At 35.8% G+C, this 15,517-nt stretch overlaps 1 protein-coding gene across 1 annotated transcript in view; it reads right to left on the bottom strand.

The window, feature by feature from the left end:
* DARS1 (aspartyl-tRNA synthetase 1) overlaps positions 1–15,517 on the bottom strand; it is a 67,112-nt gene that overhangs the window by 21,117 nt on the left and 30,478 nt on the right. Inside the window, exons 5-9 of the mRNA XM_059927567.1 lie at positions 9,285–9,387; positions 6,285–6,365; positions 5,213–5,272; positions 2,294–2,405; positions 1,297–1,431 (exon numbers count right to left, since the gene is read on the bottom strand). Coding sequence (XP_059783550.1) covers positions 1,297–1,431; positions 2,294–2,405; positions 5,213–5,272; positions 6,285–6,365; positions 9,285–9,387 — 491 coding nt within the window. The remainder of the gene's footprint in view (positions 1–1,296; positions 1,432–2,293; positions 2,406–5,212; positions 5,273–6,284; positions 6,366–9,284; positions 9,388–15,517) is intronic.

The following is a 15,517-nucleotide window of genomic DNA, read 5'->3' as shown; positions in this document are numbered from 1 at the left end:
TTGTACAGCACAATCTGATTTTTTGCTGTGAAAATCACTTGATTACTCCCTGTGACTGCTATATGTATGCATGTCTTATTCTGTCTTGGAAGCAGGGACAATGTTTATTCCCTTGTCACTCAAAGCATGGTCTGTCTGCAAATCAGCAGCATCAGCAGTACCTGGAAGCTTGTGAGAACTGCAGAATCTCAAGCCTCACCCCAGACCTACTGGTCAGAATCTGCATTTTAACAAGGTCCCCAGGTGATTCATGTGCACATTAACATTTGAGAAGTGCTGGTTGATTCTTCTTTTATGTACATGGAACCTAGAGCAAGGCTGTATATGCAGCAGGTGTTCAACATATAATTGTTTAATGAATTCAGAAAATTAAGAAACTTAATGATCTTCTCAGTTTCTCTATTAGCAGGTATTTAATTTTTATTAAGCTATCAAAAAACTTACATATATAAAGTAATTTGGTAAGTTTTAAAGAATGAAGTAAAGCTAGTTTTTGCTTATAATTAGCTTCATGAAAGAGTTTGCCGGACTTCCCTGGTGGCGCAGTGGTTAAGAATCCGCCTGCCAATACAGGGGACACGGGTTCAAGCCCTAGTCTGGGAAGATCCCACATGCCGCAGAGCGACTAAGCCCGTGCGCCACAACTACGGAGCCTGCGCTCTAGAGCCCGTAAGCCACAACTACTGAAGCCCATGCACCTACAGCCTGTGCTCTACAACAAAAGAAGCCACCGCAATGAGAAGCCCACGCACTGCAATGAAGAGTAGCCCCCGTTTGCCGCAACTAGAGAAAGCCGCGCGTAGCAACAAAGACCCAATGCAGCTAATAAATAAATAAATTAATAAATTAATTAAAAAAAAGAATTTGCCACATGATTATGTGTCCATGTTTGACTTGTAACAACTATATCTTAAAAAACATGTTAATATAATCTATTAAATATCAGACATTTGTAGTAATTTCTAATGGGCTTTAGCATATTATCAATACTAAGAACAGTATAAACAGTAATAGTAAAACAGAACAGCTTTGCAATAAAATTGGTAGTGAAGTAAACAGTGGCACATTTGTAAACTTACAACAGTAGTAAAGGAGCTATCAAGGACAACAAAATATATTATTTACAATGTCTACCTAAGTACCTTGTCATTTTTACCTCAAAGTCTGGTGTTTATGTAGTCAGCATATAAAAGGATTTAAGCTTTCAAAATGTTTTTATGTAAAATGTGTTTCTAAAACCATTACTATGGTACAATTAATGAATTTTCAGAAAACCGTAACTGCCAAAAACCTTACCTGGTCCAATACAGAAAACCTTCTCAAAATCAGCACAAATACACATTTGCTTGTACAGCTGTGGAGACTGAGCCAGGTATGCATTATTTTTAAAATATGACACAGTAAATACATTGGCTCCTCCTTCACTGGCAGCTGAAATGCAAACACGTTATAATTAACTGTAAGCTTATCAATGCAAACTTCCAGTAAAACGTTTATACTTCTGATTCAAGTATTTCACTAAAACAAAACAAAAAAAACTGGAAAATCAAGAATTGCAGAGAAACCATAATCTATATATGTCTTATACCTGATTCTAAAAAGTTTATATTTAGGACAGACTTACTTCTTTGGCTATATCTCCATTTTACTTCTTTGGATATATATGCTCTCTTTCTGCATCAATTTCAAATCTATTACAGCTACTTTGGAGTTGTAAAAAAATTTTTTTAAAGGAAAAAAGATATGAGATTTTTAATAATTTTCTAATTATCAATAATGCAATGTTCAATTTTTAATTTATAATTAAATTATAACATACTTTTTCTTGTTATTTAAGTAACTCTAAAAAGGTTAAATGGTTAAGAATGATTAATATAAGTTTCTCATGTAAGAATGAGAATTAATGAGATTTTCCCATCTGTAGTATTTAGTAATTTTACAATGTAGTTTATACTAAAAATGACTGCAATACCAATTAGAAAGAAACCTACATAAGGAAAGTAGTTTCTGGTGTACCTTACATTAATAAAAATACTGCTTCATGTGTTATTGCCTCATTTTATAATCATTATCACATAATGACTCCTGAAATAAGGGGATTTGGTATTATTGGTGTTAGTGATGTGTGATGCTATATAGCATAGTCTTCAAAATAGTCTCATGGCAATAAACCTCAAGGGACACTTGGGATTCTCAAATTAAAAAACCAAAACCAAAACGAAAACCTAATATGAATCAACTTGGGGGAAAGCAATTTATTTTAAAAAACTAAGAGAAATATCTTAAAGCATACCTGAGATGATTTTAGGAGTTTGGATCTCCACAAAACCCTTGTTAATTAAAGTTTCTCGGAAAAGATGGCAGATGCCAGACTGGAAACGGAAGACTGCCTGACTAGTTGATGTCTATAAGACAATAATAAAACCTAATTAAATCAATTTGACACATTAACTGAGATGGAGTATTTTCTAATCAGGCCACCTGCCTGGAAAGTTCATAGAGAAAACAATTCATTATATGAGAGAAAAGTTAGGTTACATGACAATCAATATAAGGATATATCTTGGAATTTTTCATATTATAGAAGGAGAATGCAAATTTTGCCCTTTATTTCCAACCTCTCCAACTCTTGACTTTGCTAAACTGAGAGTCTATTAAAAAAACTGGTTTGGGGTTAAATTAGATAGTAGTTTAGACATAATCTAAGGTGTGTAAAAGCTTTCAAGTTACTTATATATAGAATGCTTCCCAAAATGTAAAGTCAAAGTAGGGGTTAAAAAGGTGAATGCTTACAAGGGCCAGACAAATAACAAATGGAATGAATGAATGGTACTTCCTGGGTGGTGCAGGGCACGGTAGAGAACAGAATGCTCAATATAGAGTACTAGCTAATTTTGCTACATGGGCTCAGTATTGATGGGTTCACCTCCAACTTTTTAAGAAAAGCCATCTAGATTTAATGCGAAAACCCTCTGTTTTTCAATGATGGCAATGAATTTAAATTAAAAAAAAAATGTGGGTCAAAGAAAAATACTCTTCAGGCCAAATTCTAGAGGCACAACCAATAACTTGTGTGAGCAAACAGCAAATACAGTAGGATGTCTAAGTACTGTGGCCAAAATTATGAAAAACCTGAGGTTTCTAGGCAGTACCAAAAGGACTTGATTATTGCTAGCCTTTTCTATATACTATAAATTAAAATGGAAAAGGTAAAAGCAGACAAAAAGCAAATAATCAGGGGAAACATGAGTGTACAATAAGGGCAAAAAGGTGGGAAAGAACTCAACGTGACAAAGCATTTAAGTTTTAGGTAGATTATTTAAGTAAAGGAGGATGATATGGTCAAACATTAAGAAAGAGAGATGATAGAGGAAAACATAGGCAGAACACTCTATGACATAAATCACAGCAAGATCCTTTTTGACCCAGTTCCTAGAGAAATGGAAATAAAAACACAAATAAACAACTGGGACCTAATGAAACTTAAAAGCTTTTGCACAGCAAAGGAAACCATAAACAAGACGAAAAGACAATCCTCAGAATGGGAGAAAATATTTGCAAATGAAGCAACTGACAAAGGATTAATCTCCAAGATTTACAAGCAGCTCATGCAGCTCAATAACAAAAAAACAAACAACCCAATCCAAAAATAGGCAGAAGACCTAAATAGACATTTCTCCAAAGAAGATATACAGATGGCCAACAGACACATGAAAGAATGCTCAACATCCTTAATCATTAGAGAAATGAAAATCAAAACTACAATGAGGTATCATCTCACACCAGTCAGAATGGCCATCATCAAAAAATCTAGAAACAATAAATGCTGGAGAGGGTGTGGAGAAAAGGGAACACTCTTGCACTGTTGGTGGGAATGTAAATTGATACAGCCACTATGGAGAACAGTATGGAGGTTCCTTAAAAAACTAAAAATCGAACTACCATACGACCCAGTAATCCCACTACTGGGCATATACCCTGAGAAAACCATAATTCAAAAAGAGCCATGTACCAAAATGTTCATTGCAGCTCTATTTACAATAGCCAGGACATGGAAGCAACCTAAGTGTCCATCATCGGATGAATGGATAAAGAAGATGTGGCACATATATACAATGGAATATTACTCGGCCATAAAAAGAAATGAAATGGAGGTATTTGTAGTGAGGTGGATGGACCTAGAGTCTGTCATACAGAGTGAAGTAAGTCAGAAAGAGAAAAACAAATACAGTATGCTAACACATATATATGGAATCTAAGGGAAAAAAAAAAAAAAGGTCATGAAGAACCTAGTGGCAAGATGGGAATAAAGACACAGACCTACTAGAGAATGGACTTGAGGATATGGGGAGGGGGAGGGGTAAGATGTGACAGGGTGAGAGAGTGGCATGGACATATATACACTACCAAATGTAAAATAGATAGCTAGTGGGAAGCAGCCGCATAGCACAGGGAGATCAGCTCGGTGCTTTGTGACCACCTAGAGGGGTGGGATAGGGAGGGTGGGAGGGAGGGAGACGCAAGAGGAAGAGATATGGGAACATATGTATATGTATAACTGATTCACTTTGTTTTAAAGCAGAAACTAACACACCATTGTAAAGCAATTATACTCCAATAAAGATGTTTAAAAAAAAAAAATAAAAGAAAGCGAGATGACATTGGTTTTACTACAATGATGAAACCACTGAACTCTTTCACTTGCAACCAAACCAGAAAGGGAAACAGAAGACCTATGAGATTACTATATAAACCACCAGGGACAACTACTTCTTTGTTATTATTATTAACTCTGTGCTCAGATCAAATTCAAAGGGTTGAGGAATTAACTACTAATCTCCACCTGGTCGTTCTAAAATGTACACATAACTTCTTTCACAATTTTGTAGTGATATTAATGGTTATGTTTCCACTTGCTGACTACCTTGTTTGAAACAGGTACTACCTGGAAGCAAGACCATTTATTAGCTTCATGTTCCTTTGTCATTTTAACATGAAGCAAGTCAGTATATTGTGAACTATTACTCAACTGTCCTTGTTGCCTACAATTCTTTTTAGGGGAAGGGTCAGTCAGAAAGGTAAATTACTTCTTGCATTATCATATTGCATACAGGCAAATGACGACTTTTTCTATAAACCTGAGTCAGGTATGGTATCCTTGCCCACCTTGATTTAGCACAGGCATGTCACTAAATAAACAAATGAGGCATACCCTAAGATCAATGACTCTGTTGTCTAATCTTGTATCTTGGTTAACAGTAGCTCTTCCTTCCTAAAAAAAAAGATGAAAAAACAGATTTTACTAATTTTTTTAAGGACACAAACAACACTTGCAGAAGCCATGTTAATTTTTAAGTAAGAATAGGTGTGTTCATGTGTGTTCATGTTATACCCCCAAATCAAAGATCCAAGATACAAAAGTGGAGCCAGAGAGAAGTTATTGTTAAAAGAAAGAGCTGGAAAGAAGAGAAATGAGAATGAAGTGAGGTTAATGCTTTTTTTCCACCTCCTGCCCCAAAACCCCTTGACTCATTACTGGGATATCAGAATAATTAACAACCGGCACCTTCACTGATCCCTGGATTTTACCTGCTGGTTGAAGAGTGAAGGAACAGATAAAAGCTGGCATAGAACAGTGGTTCTCAAAGTATGTTCAGGGCACCAGTGAAGGTACCCGATACACTTTTAGGGAGTCTGTTAAGTCAAACCTATTTTTCATAATAATACCTTTTCACTCTCATTTTTTCCTGACTATACTGAGAAATTTTCCAAAGGCTTCATGATGTGTGCTATCACAACAGAATGAATGTAGAGGCAGATATGAAAATCTAATTGTGGTGTATTGAACCAGATATTACCAACAATGTAGACATGTGACACAATGTCACTCTTGACACTAAATTATTTTTTGTTTTTGAAAATACTTTTCATAAAATGTTACTGTTTTTATTATTTATATAGGAATACACAGACACATAATCTAATTATATTATTTTTAATAATGTCATAAATATTAAACATTTTGTTTTAACTTCTAATACTGTAAATATTGATAGGTATACCTACAAAAACAAAAGCTTGTGGGGTCAATTATTTTTAAGAATGTAAAGGAATCCTGAGACCAAAAAGTTTGAGAATTGTTAATGTAAGAGTACGTTTAAATAAAAATGAAGCTCAAATCAATTCATAGGTACCCTTCCTACAAAAGTAGCACATCAAGTTTTCAACGTTTTGCAAACTAAACATACAGAGGAAACACATTATTTCAAAAGTGTAATTTTCACCTCTTCTCCTTCCACCTCAGGACGAACGGCATCGTCCAGCTGCAGGGGCAGGCGGGGTTCAGCTGAACTGATCACATAAATCTGAAAGTGAGAGATTACCAAAAATATCAAGAAACACACAAAACCTGTTATCTTTTGTTTAAAAAAAATCTACAGTTGACTTAACATGAGAAACAATGTTTGCATACATCTTTAACTGAAACTACTTGCTAAAATCAAAGATGGTACATGTTTTCTCATCTATAAAATGGGGATAATAATATTTCTTGTGTACATCCCTGGGTTGCTGGAAGTCAAATGAGATAACATAGGTACAAATATTTTGTAAACTCTAAGGTGCATACCAATGTCTTAAATAAGTAATAACTGGAGTCGAGGGGTCTGGCTTAAGGCCTCTCTTTGTCACATAAAAGCTGTTGTTAGGCAAATCACTTTATCTAGCGCTTCAACAGTCTTCTGTAAAATAAGGTCTGCGGTAAGAATCAAATGGAATAATGAATAAGAAAACACTTTGCACGTCTGAGGAGCCATTAACAAATAAGTTATTATAATTGTTAACAGCATCTGGCCATTTCTACCACTAGGACCAAAGTCAGCTCAATTCTGCTGTACCTCTCTTTCCTTTCCTCATTCGTTTTCTAAATATCCCTCACTGCTTTCTTTCATCAAGTATGTTATAGCTCATTTCCTGCTGCTCTCCTGGTTGGGAGCTGCTGTAGAAGGTGTTCCTTTATGGTGTTAAAATCTCTCAATATTCACTCACACTAACTGCACATTTTAGTGCTAAAAAGCAGTTAGGTCATAAAGAATGAGCTTGGGTTTTTTTAGCCACTCTTAAAAAAACATGTTACCCTATTAGCTATTCCCAACTATGCCTGGAAAACCTGCTAAAGCGCAAGAGGGAAACAGACCTTATTTAGTTAATTCCAGAAAGGAAATTATTCTTCCAGTTGGTAAATCACATTTAGCATTCAGCTCAGACACTTCAAGAAAAAGTATCAGAATGATACTCCAGTCCTCTTCATAGCATTAAAATAGAATTATTTGTCACCACCCCCCTATACCCAAGTTGTCACGCTTCCCTTTGAGGAGTTAACAGAAACTTGATCTCCAATGCAAAGCTGGAGAACTGGACAGCTACCTCTTTCATTTTTCTAACTACTAGAAATTCATCATCTCCTTCATTAGGTCGTGAACGCTTTCATCCCCAGAACTTCACATAGTGCTTGGCACAAAGTATACACTCAGTAACTACTGGCTGAATAAATAAATGATAAAAAAGAGTCACTGCTTATTATAAAATTCTATTTAGTATACAATATTTTATGCTTTGTGAGATACTTTATTTTCATTCAGGCAAAATTTGTGGGTAAGCTCTTTAGGCTTTATATTTAACATTTATTAAGGTTGAACCAAATACTAGATAATTAGAATATTTAAAAAATACATTTACTTGCTCTACTCACTAAAATCTTATTTATTCAAGTGTTGAAAAACATGTTATTCGAAGATAGGGTCTTTTTTTTTTGGTCAGCACACCTTTAGGTCAGTTTGCCTTTACTAGGTTGCAGACTTCCTGGTAGGGTTAGTTTGAAATAAGACTTACACAAAGAGAACAAAGTAATTTGGCAAGTTAGGTCAGTAAAAAATACAAGATTTTCTAAGTCTTGAAGAGTTCCATGACAGTCAATTTCAATTAAATACAACCTTACTCCCAAATTACTGTGTATGGATGAATCTGTCTTTCTGCATCTGTCTGTCTGTTCTATCCCATATATGTGTGCGCACTCACGTGCGTGCCTACACACACACACACACACACACACACAGGGGTAAGGATGGGAAAGGACTACTGCGTAAGAGAAATTCAATGATGAATATTGTAGATATAAACTAGACCTGGATCTGAGACTGCAGGTTCAAAATTGCAGGATTATTTCAATAGTATTAAATACATGTGAGTTCACTTATAAGATTTTAAAAGTCAATGATGGTGAGCATTTTTAGTTTTTATGTCTAAGAAAATTATGTGGGATAAATCTTGTATGAAAAAGTTATTGCTGGAATGTAAGTCCAATATAGTATTGTCTCTTGACTTCTTTATACTGTAAAATATTAGAAATACAATGATTATAAGGGAATATAATGATTAAGAGTTAGTATAACTAACCAACCTTCAGAAGTACATCATTAAAAGAAAGTTCACAGCAAAATAGGTTCATAATAGTGAATAAAGCTTTTCAGATGTGTTTTATACTTTTCCGTATGTGACTATGGTAGATGTACCATGTCAACAAGCCTGGGCAAGCCTGCTGGATGAGGAGAGGCCACGGGGAGATGTCCCAGAAATATCAGTGACCCCAGGCAATGTCATGTGGCACAGATGAGCCATCCCAGATAGGCTGACCCTCATTCCCAAACTGCACAGAATCATGAGCAAATAAATGTTTTTATTGTTTTAAGTCACTAAGTATTGAGGTGGTTTGTTATCTAACAAAAGCTAATTGAGTCAGTAATCAATTTATAAATCTCAATATTTTATATCAACTCTAATTATTAAGAACATATAGGGATTTCCCTGGTGGTGCAGTGATTAAGAATCCTCCTGCCAATGCAGGGGACACGGGTTCAAGTCCTGGTCCGGGAAGATCCCACAGGCCGCGGAGCAACTAAGCCCGTGTGCCACAACTACTGAGCCTGCGCTCTAGAGCCCGCAAGCCACAACCACTGAGCCCGCGTGCCAAAACTACTGAAGCCTGCACGCCTAGACTAGAGCCCATGCTCCACAACAAGAGAAGCCCCCGCAATGAGAAGCCCGTGTACCGCAACGAAGAATAGCCCCCGCTCACCACAACTAGAGAAAGCCTGCGCACAGCAACGAAGACCCAATGCAGCCAAAAATTAATTTAAAAAAAAAAGAACATATAGACTTGATGTGACTAGTGATAAGAACTAGTTCATCTATTTCTGTATACAATTTTATATTTTGAAAAAAATTACCTTTTGAACATGTAACTCTACATCTTGCTGCGTACAGCTTCCAATTTTCTGATTCACTTTTCTCACAACACCTTCCACATCTATGATGCTCTCTTTGTTAATGCTGTGGAAAGAAAAAAATGTCCAACTTTAATCATCTCATCAGAGGTGTCAGAATTCATTTGGTGTTGCAACAGTAAAGCTGAATATATTAAACTCTTCTTTAACATAGTAAGCCACTTGAGATAAAGCCAGTCTCTTTAACCTATTTACAATAAGCTACTACGTAGCACACCTTGTGAGATTTCCTGAGATGATTTTCCAGATTCCATAATTTAGTTACCATGTATAAAATACTCTAGACATCAGAGGTAACAGGACCAACACTGAACTGTGAAAAAGGTCTTTCAATTATTTTTTTATTTTATTTTTATTTTAATATTTATTTATTTTATTTGGCTGCGCCAGGTCTTAGTTGCAGCACGCAGGATCTTCGTTGCCATGTGTGGGGTCTTAGTTGCGGCATGTAGACTCTTAGTTGCGGCATGCAGACTCTTAGTTGCGGCATGCATGCGGGATCTAGTTCCCTGACCGGGGAGCGAACCCAGGCCCCCTGCATTGGGAGCTTGGAGTCTTAACTGCTGGACCACCAGGGAAGTCCTCAATTATTTATTAAAGAACATTTCCCTGCCTATAGTTGAAATTTACTAAGATCAGCATTTCCTATAAGGAGAAACACTGGCTTCAGTAAATGCAATTACTGGTATGTAATGGAATTAAATAATAGAAGAAGGTCAACTGAAAAGATTTCAAGGTAATAAGAGGACATTAGGGTGCTGCAATTAAATCCTCATTGCCTATAGTTTCTGAGTACACACTGTCATTGGATTTGTGACAGATAGCCTATTGGATTGTGTAATTCTATTTAAGAATATCTATATGAAGCTTAATATATACTAAGAATAAAATAAATGCATCTCCTGACCAGTTTTTCTACAACAAACTTGAATTTTGAACATCAGACACTCAAATTCTGAGATAATTCATTACTTGTGTCATAGTACATTTGTGGAAAAGGATAAGATTTAACTTTCAGATCTTGGAGAGTGATGTCGGTATGATGGCAGCTCAGTTGGCCTAACCCCATGTAAAACTATTAATTAAAACTCGCAGGGACTTCCCTGGTGGCACAGTGGTTAAGAATCCGCCTGCCAATGCAGGGGACACGGGTTCGAGCCCTGGTCAGGGAAGATCCCACATGCCACGGAGCAACTAAGCCCGTGTGCCACAAATACTGAGCCTGTGTGCCATGACTAATGAAGCTCATGCACCTAGAGCCTGGGCTCTGCAACAAGAGAAGCCACTGCAATGAGAAGCCTGCGCACTGCAACGAAGACCCAATGCAGCCATAAATAAACAAACAAACAAATAAATAAATTTATTAAAAAAAAAAAACTCTCAGGTGGTAACTGGAGCTGTAGAAGTGAGTTGAAAAGACAAGGAAGGAAGAAAAATGCCGAAGTGACAACTGGGAGAGAGTGGATTTCCTGTGGCAGCTGGCATAACAGAAAGGGCAAAAATGGATTAGGAAAATCTGTCCTGGACGCCCTGTTTATCTGCTGTCATAAGCCCCAGTTAACTTTTGTGTTATGGTCTCATGGCTCAAGTCCCTACTTAAAATCCTGCAAGATGGATGACCAGAATCTAAACAAAGCAAAGCAACAAGATATAACTTTCCTAAGAAAAAGTCTATTCATTCTGATAAGGAACTGGGTCCTTAGTAGTTGTGGTGCGATTTGACAAGATTCCAGAAATCTAACAATACTTACTTTACACAGGAGAACACTACAATCCATTTCAACAAACATTTGGGTTGTTAAAGGATCATAATGAAGATAATAGGTGAAAAATGGTGAATTAAGACAGAAAAATTTTCACTTGGCTACACTGCCTGGAGTTCTATGTCTGTTACCAACTACCTTAAAAAATAAAAATCAACAGTACACATATCTCTTGCACTCTCATAAATCTTCTGCACTAGACCTATCACCTAATATCTAGCTAAATATCTTGTGTACTGAAGAAACTCAAAATTTATTATGGTAAAAGAGGTGGTTGGTGAACTAAAATAAGACTCCTCTGAGACATGAGGGGATCAAGAGGCTTCAGTTTATTGATAAAAGGGCCTTCTAATACTGGGAATCTGGGGTCGTTGAATCTTTCTTCAATATGACTGCCACCTACCATTGCTTCATCTGTTTGCATGGGTAAGCTTGATACCTGAGTATATAATTCAGACCTTGTGAGAATTCTGTTGCTTATCTCACATGTTTCTATGAGGAAGGTTTTCTCTTCCTTACTGATCAGTGTATTGCTTCATGGAGTAACCTGACCTGCCCCTACTAGAGCCCCACCCTGAGACAGTCTGGCTATGTCCCTGACCCACTTGGTTCTCTTACCTCACCCCCTTGGACTCCCTATTAAGAGGCCTTCCATTATCAGGAAGTTTTCTTCAAGCCAACTTCACGTTAAACACATCTACTCTTAAGGATTGAGCACTAAGCAAGTGTTCTTCCAAAAAGCTGGAATGTGGTCAAATACACTGCCCAAGGCTAGCTAACAGTCCAATCAAAGAAAAAATTTTCTTTTCTTCCTCTCTCAAAAGTAACCAGATGACGCCTTTTATCCAGAACCTGAAACCTGAAGCTAAGACTACCTTTAGTTCATTAATTCAATATTATGTGCCAAAATACTTGATCAGCTAGACTAAAAAACTACCACTAGTTTAAACATTGTTTCCCGTACTAAACAACTCACAAAAGAACTTCTGAAAACCTGACATATTTCTAAGCTAGGGCCAAAGCTAAACTTCTGCTATCACAAATTGCTCTACTGGATAAATCAGAAAGAAGGTAGGATTAACTAGATATAGAAGATTCCTATAATTAATTTTTTTGCCCTTCCAATCTCAGTATTTCTCCGTATTATTTCTAGCAGCTATATACTATTAATAGAATAGCAGACTTAGATCTTGGTAAAATAATTTAGTTCTAATATCTCTCTCTCTATATCCTCATCTATATCTATCTATCCCTGTTGTTGATGTGAATGAATTCGAAAAAAAAAAATTAAAACAAAATTAAAAAGAGTCAAATTTATGAAAAAGGGTCAGACTAGAACTTGTTAGTTAAAACTAGTAAAAGATTATGCGGGCTTTATGTGTATATGTGTGTGTGTATAATTAGACTCAATACAAGAGGTAATGGAATACTTGAATAAGCTAACTGCCAATAGAAGGATAAAATTCCACTTTGTAGAAAAAGTCTAACATGATTTTAACTGACACTGTGTGTTAAGATGGCTTAATACTATATTGTGTATAGACTACAGCTTGACTGCTGCCATAAAAAGATCCTATTAAAGTCTGCTTTACATTTTGAAACTAATATGTCACTATGTCTTGTTATGTCTAACAGGCAACTAAAAGCCTTCAGTTTTTACAGACGATATGGCAGGAAAAAAAAAAAATCCATGGTGGAAGCTCCTGGGAGCTTCCTGGGAACTACTTTATAGTAGGAGAAATGCATGAAGTAATAAATTAAACATATCTTTTCAAGAGCTGAGTCAGCTATTTTTATTACTACCAACACCTCCCAAAACACACTGTCACAGCGTTTTTTTACACCTCTTTCATTCTCCAACCACCCTTTTACCCCCTGCATATAAGGAATCACTCTACAAATAAAATTAGTAGAGCCTTGATATTAAAAATGCCTTAATAAGCACAAAAGATTTTATGTCATCTATTAGGAACTGTCAACCGTTCAATTTCATTTGTTTACTTTGAACGTAAACTGCCTTTAGGGAAAAAAAATTGTAAAAATCACCATTCTTTATATAAAGTATATTATAAAAATATTTTGAGTGGGCTATCAAGTTTGTGGGCTTTTTCAATTTTTAAAGAAATGATATAATGTATGAATTACTGAAGCAATTATAAAACACGCAACTTGGGGAAAAAAACAAACAGTACTCAGTTATCTGAAGGAATAAAATACCATCTTTCCAACACGAGTGCCATACGGTTTACTATTTAGGGCCTCCCTAATAACCACAGGGATACTTCTGTTACCTGTAGTTCTATCAATCTTGATTGTAAGTTTTCATGTCTATATTACATAAGAAGCAACAAACTAAAAAATAGTTTGTTGGAACTATTAGAAGTAGGCACAACTGTTATATTAAGTTAACAGTTGACTGCTGAAGGATATATATTAAAAAACAAAGCAAAACAAACAAAAACATGACAGTGGCAAACAACCCATTATAATCTAGCACAGTAATAGACGTTCACAATAGTGGCCTTGTGTCATTAAGAAAAAGGAAGAATGTAAAAAAACAGGCTTCAAAGATTCTTTTAAAGTTGTCAAAATAGTTTCAGTACTTGAAGACTTCATAGTCTAAAATAATGCACTACTGAGTACTGCCTTATTCTTTAATGTCGTATATCATCACATACACACTGCAAACCTACAGCGGGTATTATGCACTGTAAAGAGATTTAAAAAAAACAGATACACAAAATTTGACTATGAAACATTAGGGTTGATTTCTTATCAAATACAGCAGAATTTATCTGTTCCTAAAAATACAGCAGAATTTATCCAATACTGGCCTCTTCAAATTGACTACTCAAGGTAAGGACGAAGGGGTTATAAACACATTTCAAAATCAGCACTTCCTAAAACAATCTTAAAACAACTTATCTGGAATTACTTCTTGGTTTTGTCACACAAATCAGTTTTTGGGGGGCAAATCTCACTTATACCTATTGTTTACTATCCTTCAGAAATGCTGAAGATCATGACAGAACTCTAGGTGGGAGAGAAGAAGAGAAAAAAAAAACAAACCCAAAAAACTAAATGAATGGCATTAGAGGTCCAAGAAAGTAACATGTTTCAAAAAGGAGAGAATATTTAAATATATAAACTATAGGGTTAATAGATAGACATTAACCTCATATATAGGCTTAATAATGATAGCTATAGACAGTTAATATATCAACTATAGGGCTGAGCAGCTATCTACAAACATTTTTGATAATTTGATTTACTTTACCAAAATGGGGAGTATGCACCTCAATATGTATATATTTTATTTATTTTAAAATTATATACATGTAATACTAAACGTAAATATTACCTTTAGGCAAATATAAACTTGGGGAGAGATTCATAATGAGCAATAATGATCCATGATTAGCAATAGCAAATCCATACTTCACACAGTTTTCCTGATAATTTCTATCTAGCTAGGGGAGTACTGAAATCTTGTCAGATCTAATTGGATTATCGTTGAAACACCACCACCACCACCACCACCACCACTTCATAACATGGCTGATACAAAGATCCCACACTGTAAGTGTCAGTGTTAACGTTTTCTTGTTGCGTGTATGTTTTAAGTTTTATCTTCATTCTATAGTCTCTTGATAGAAATCCTTTGTCCATTTTCTGAGGGTCAGTCTGTTATTTTAATAAATATAAATAAATATAATCCCCCCAAACCAGTTAGCCAGGCACAGTAAACTTCAATTGGCTACAATATGCTGAAAGTGAACCAGAGGGTTGGGGTACCAATGTTAGCTCCTTTGTGTTACTGGAATCCTGCAGTCTTCCTTCAGAGGCCTCACATGCTATAGGTGACATGTGACCTTCTGAGATGCAATCCAAGTGATAGGCCCAGTGTTTATCTATAAATTAACTATTAGAAAAACTCAAATTTTTTCTTACACTTTTAGATCAAAAAGAAAGGAAGGAAAGGAAAGAAATAGAAGTTTGATTATTTTCTTTCCTTCAGTGGGTAATCTTGAGCAAATCACACTTTGGAGAACACTGGGATAGGGCATAAGAATCACAATGACTGAGAAAAGGCTGTTGGTGTGGGTAGCTATAGGTGAAAAGGAATTTAACAGTATGGGACTCTAGTCAAAGAGGTCACCATCTTGCATATAAATGGTGGAGAAATAGATCTGGGAAAGAAGTACTTCATCTATTTTTTTGTCACTGGGTCCCAGTGTGAGGTTCTGACTCTGACAAGTCCTCTTGGAGAACAAAGAATAATCACCCCCAATTCACACTACCCCTCACCAGTGACGGACGGAAAATGGCAAGGTTTGCTCTTATATTTTTAAGTTATTTTTTAAACAGTGTTTTCTAAACATTATTTCAAAAACTTATTTTTTTATTGTAAAA

The sequence above is a fragment of the Balaenoptera ricei genome, chromosome 7, assembly GCF_028023285.1.
Source record: "Balaenoptera ricei isolate mBalRic1 chromosome 7, mBalRic1.hap2, whole genome shotgun sequence".
Taxonomy (NCBI): domain Eukaryota; kingdom Metazoa; phylum Chordata; class Mammalia; order Artiodactyla; family Balaenopteridae; genus Balaenoptera; species Balaenoptera ricei.
Note: the sequence above shows the minus strand (reverse complement) of the source record. Positions and strands in the feature narration are given on the sequence as shown.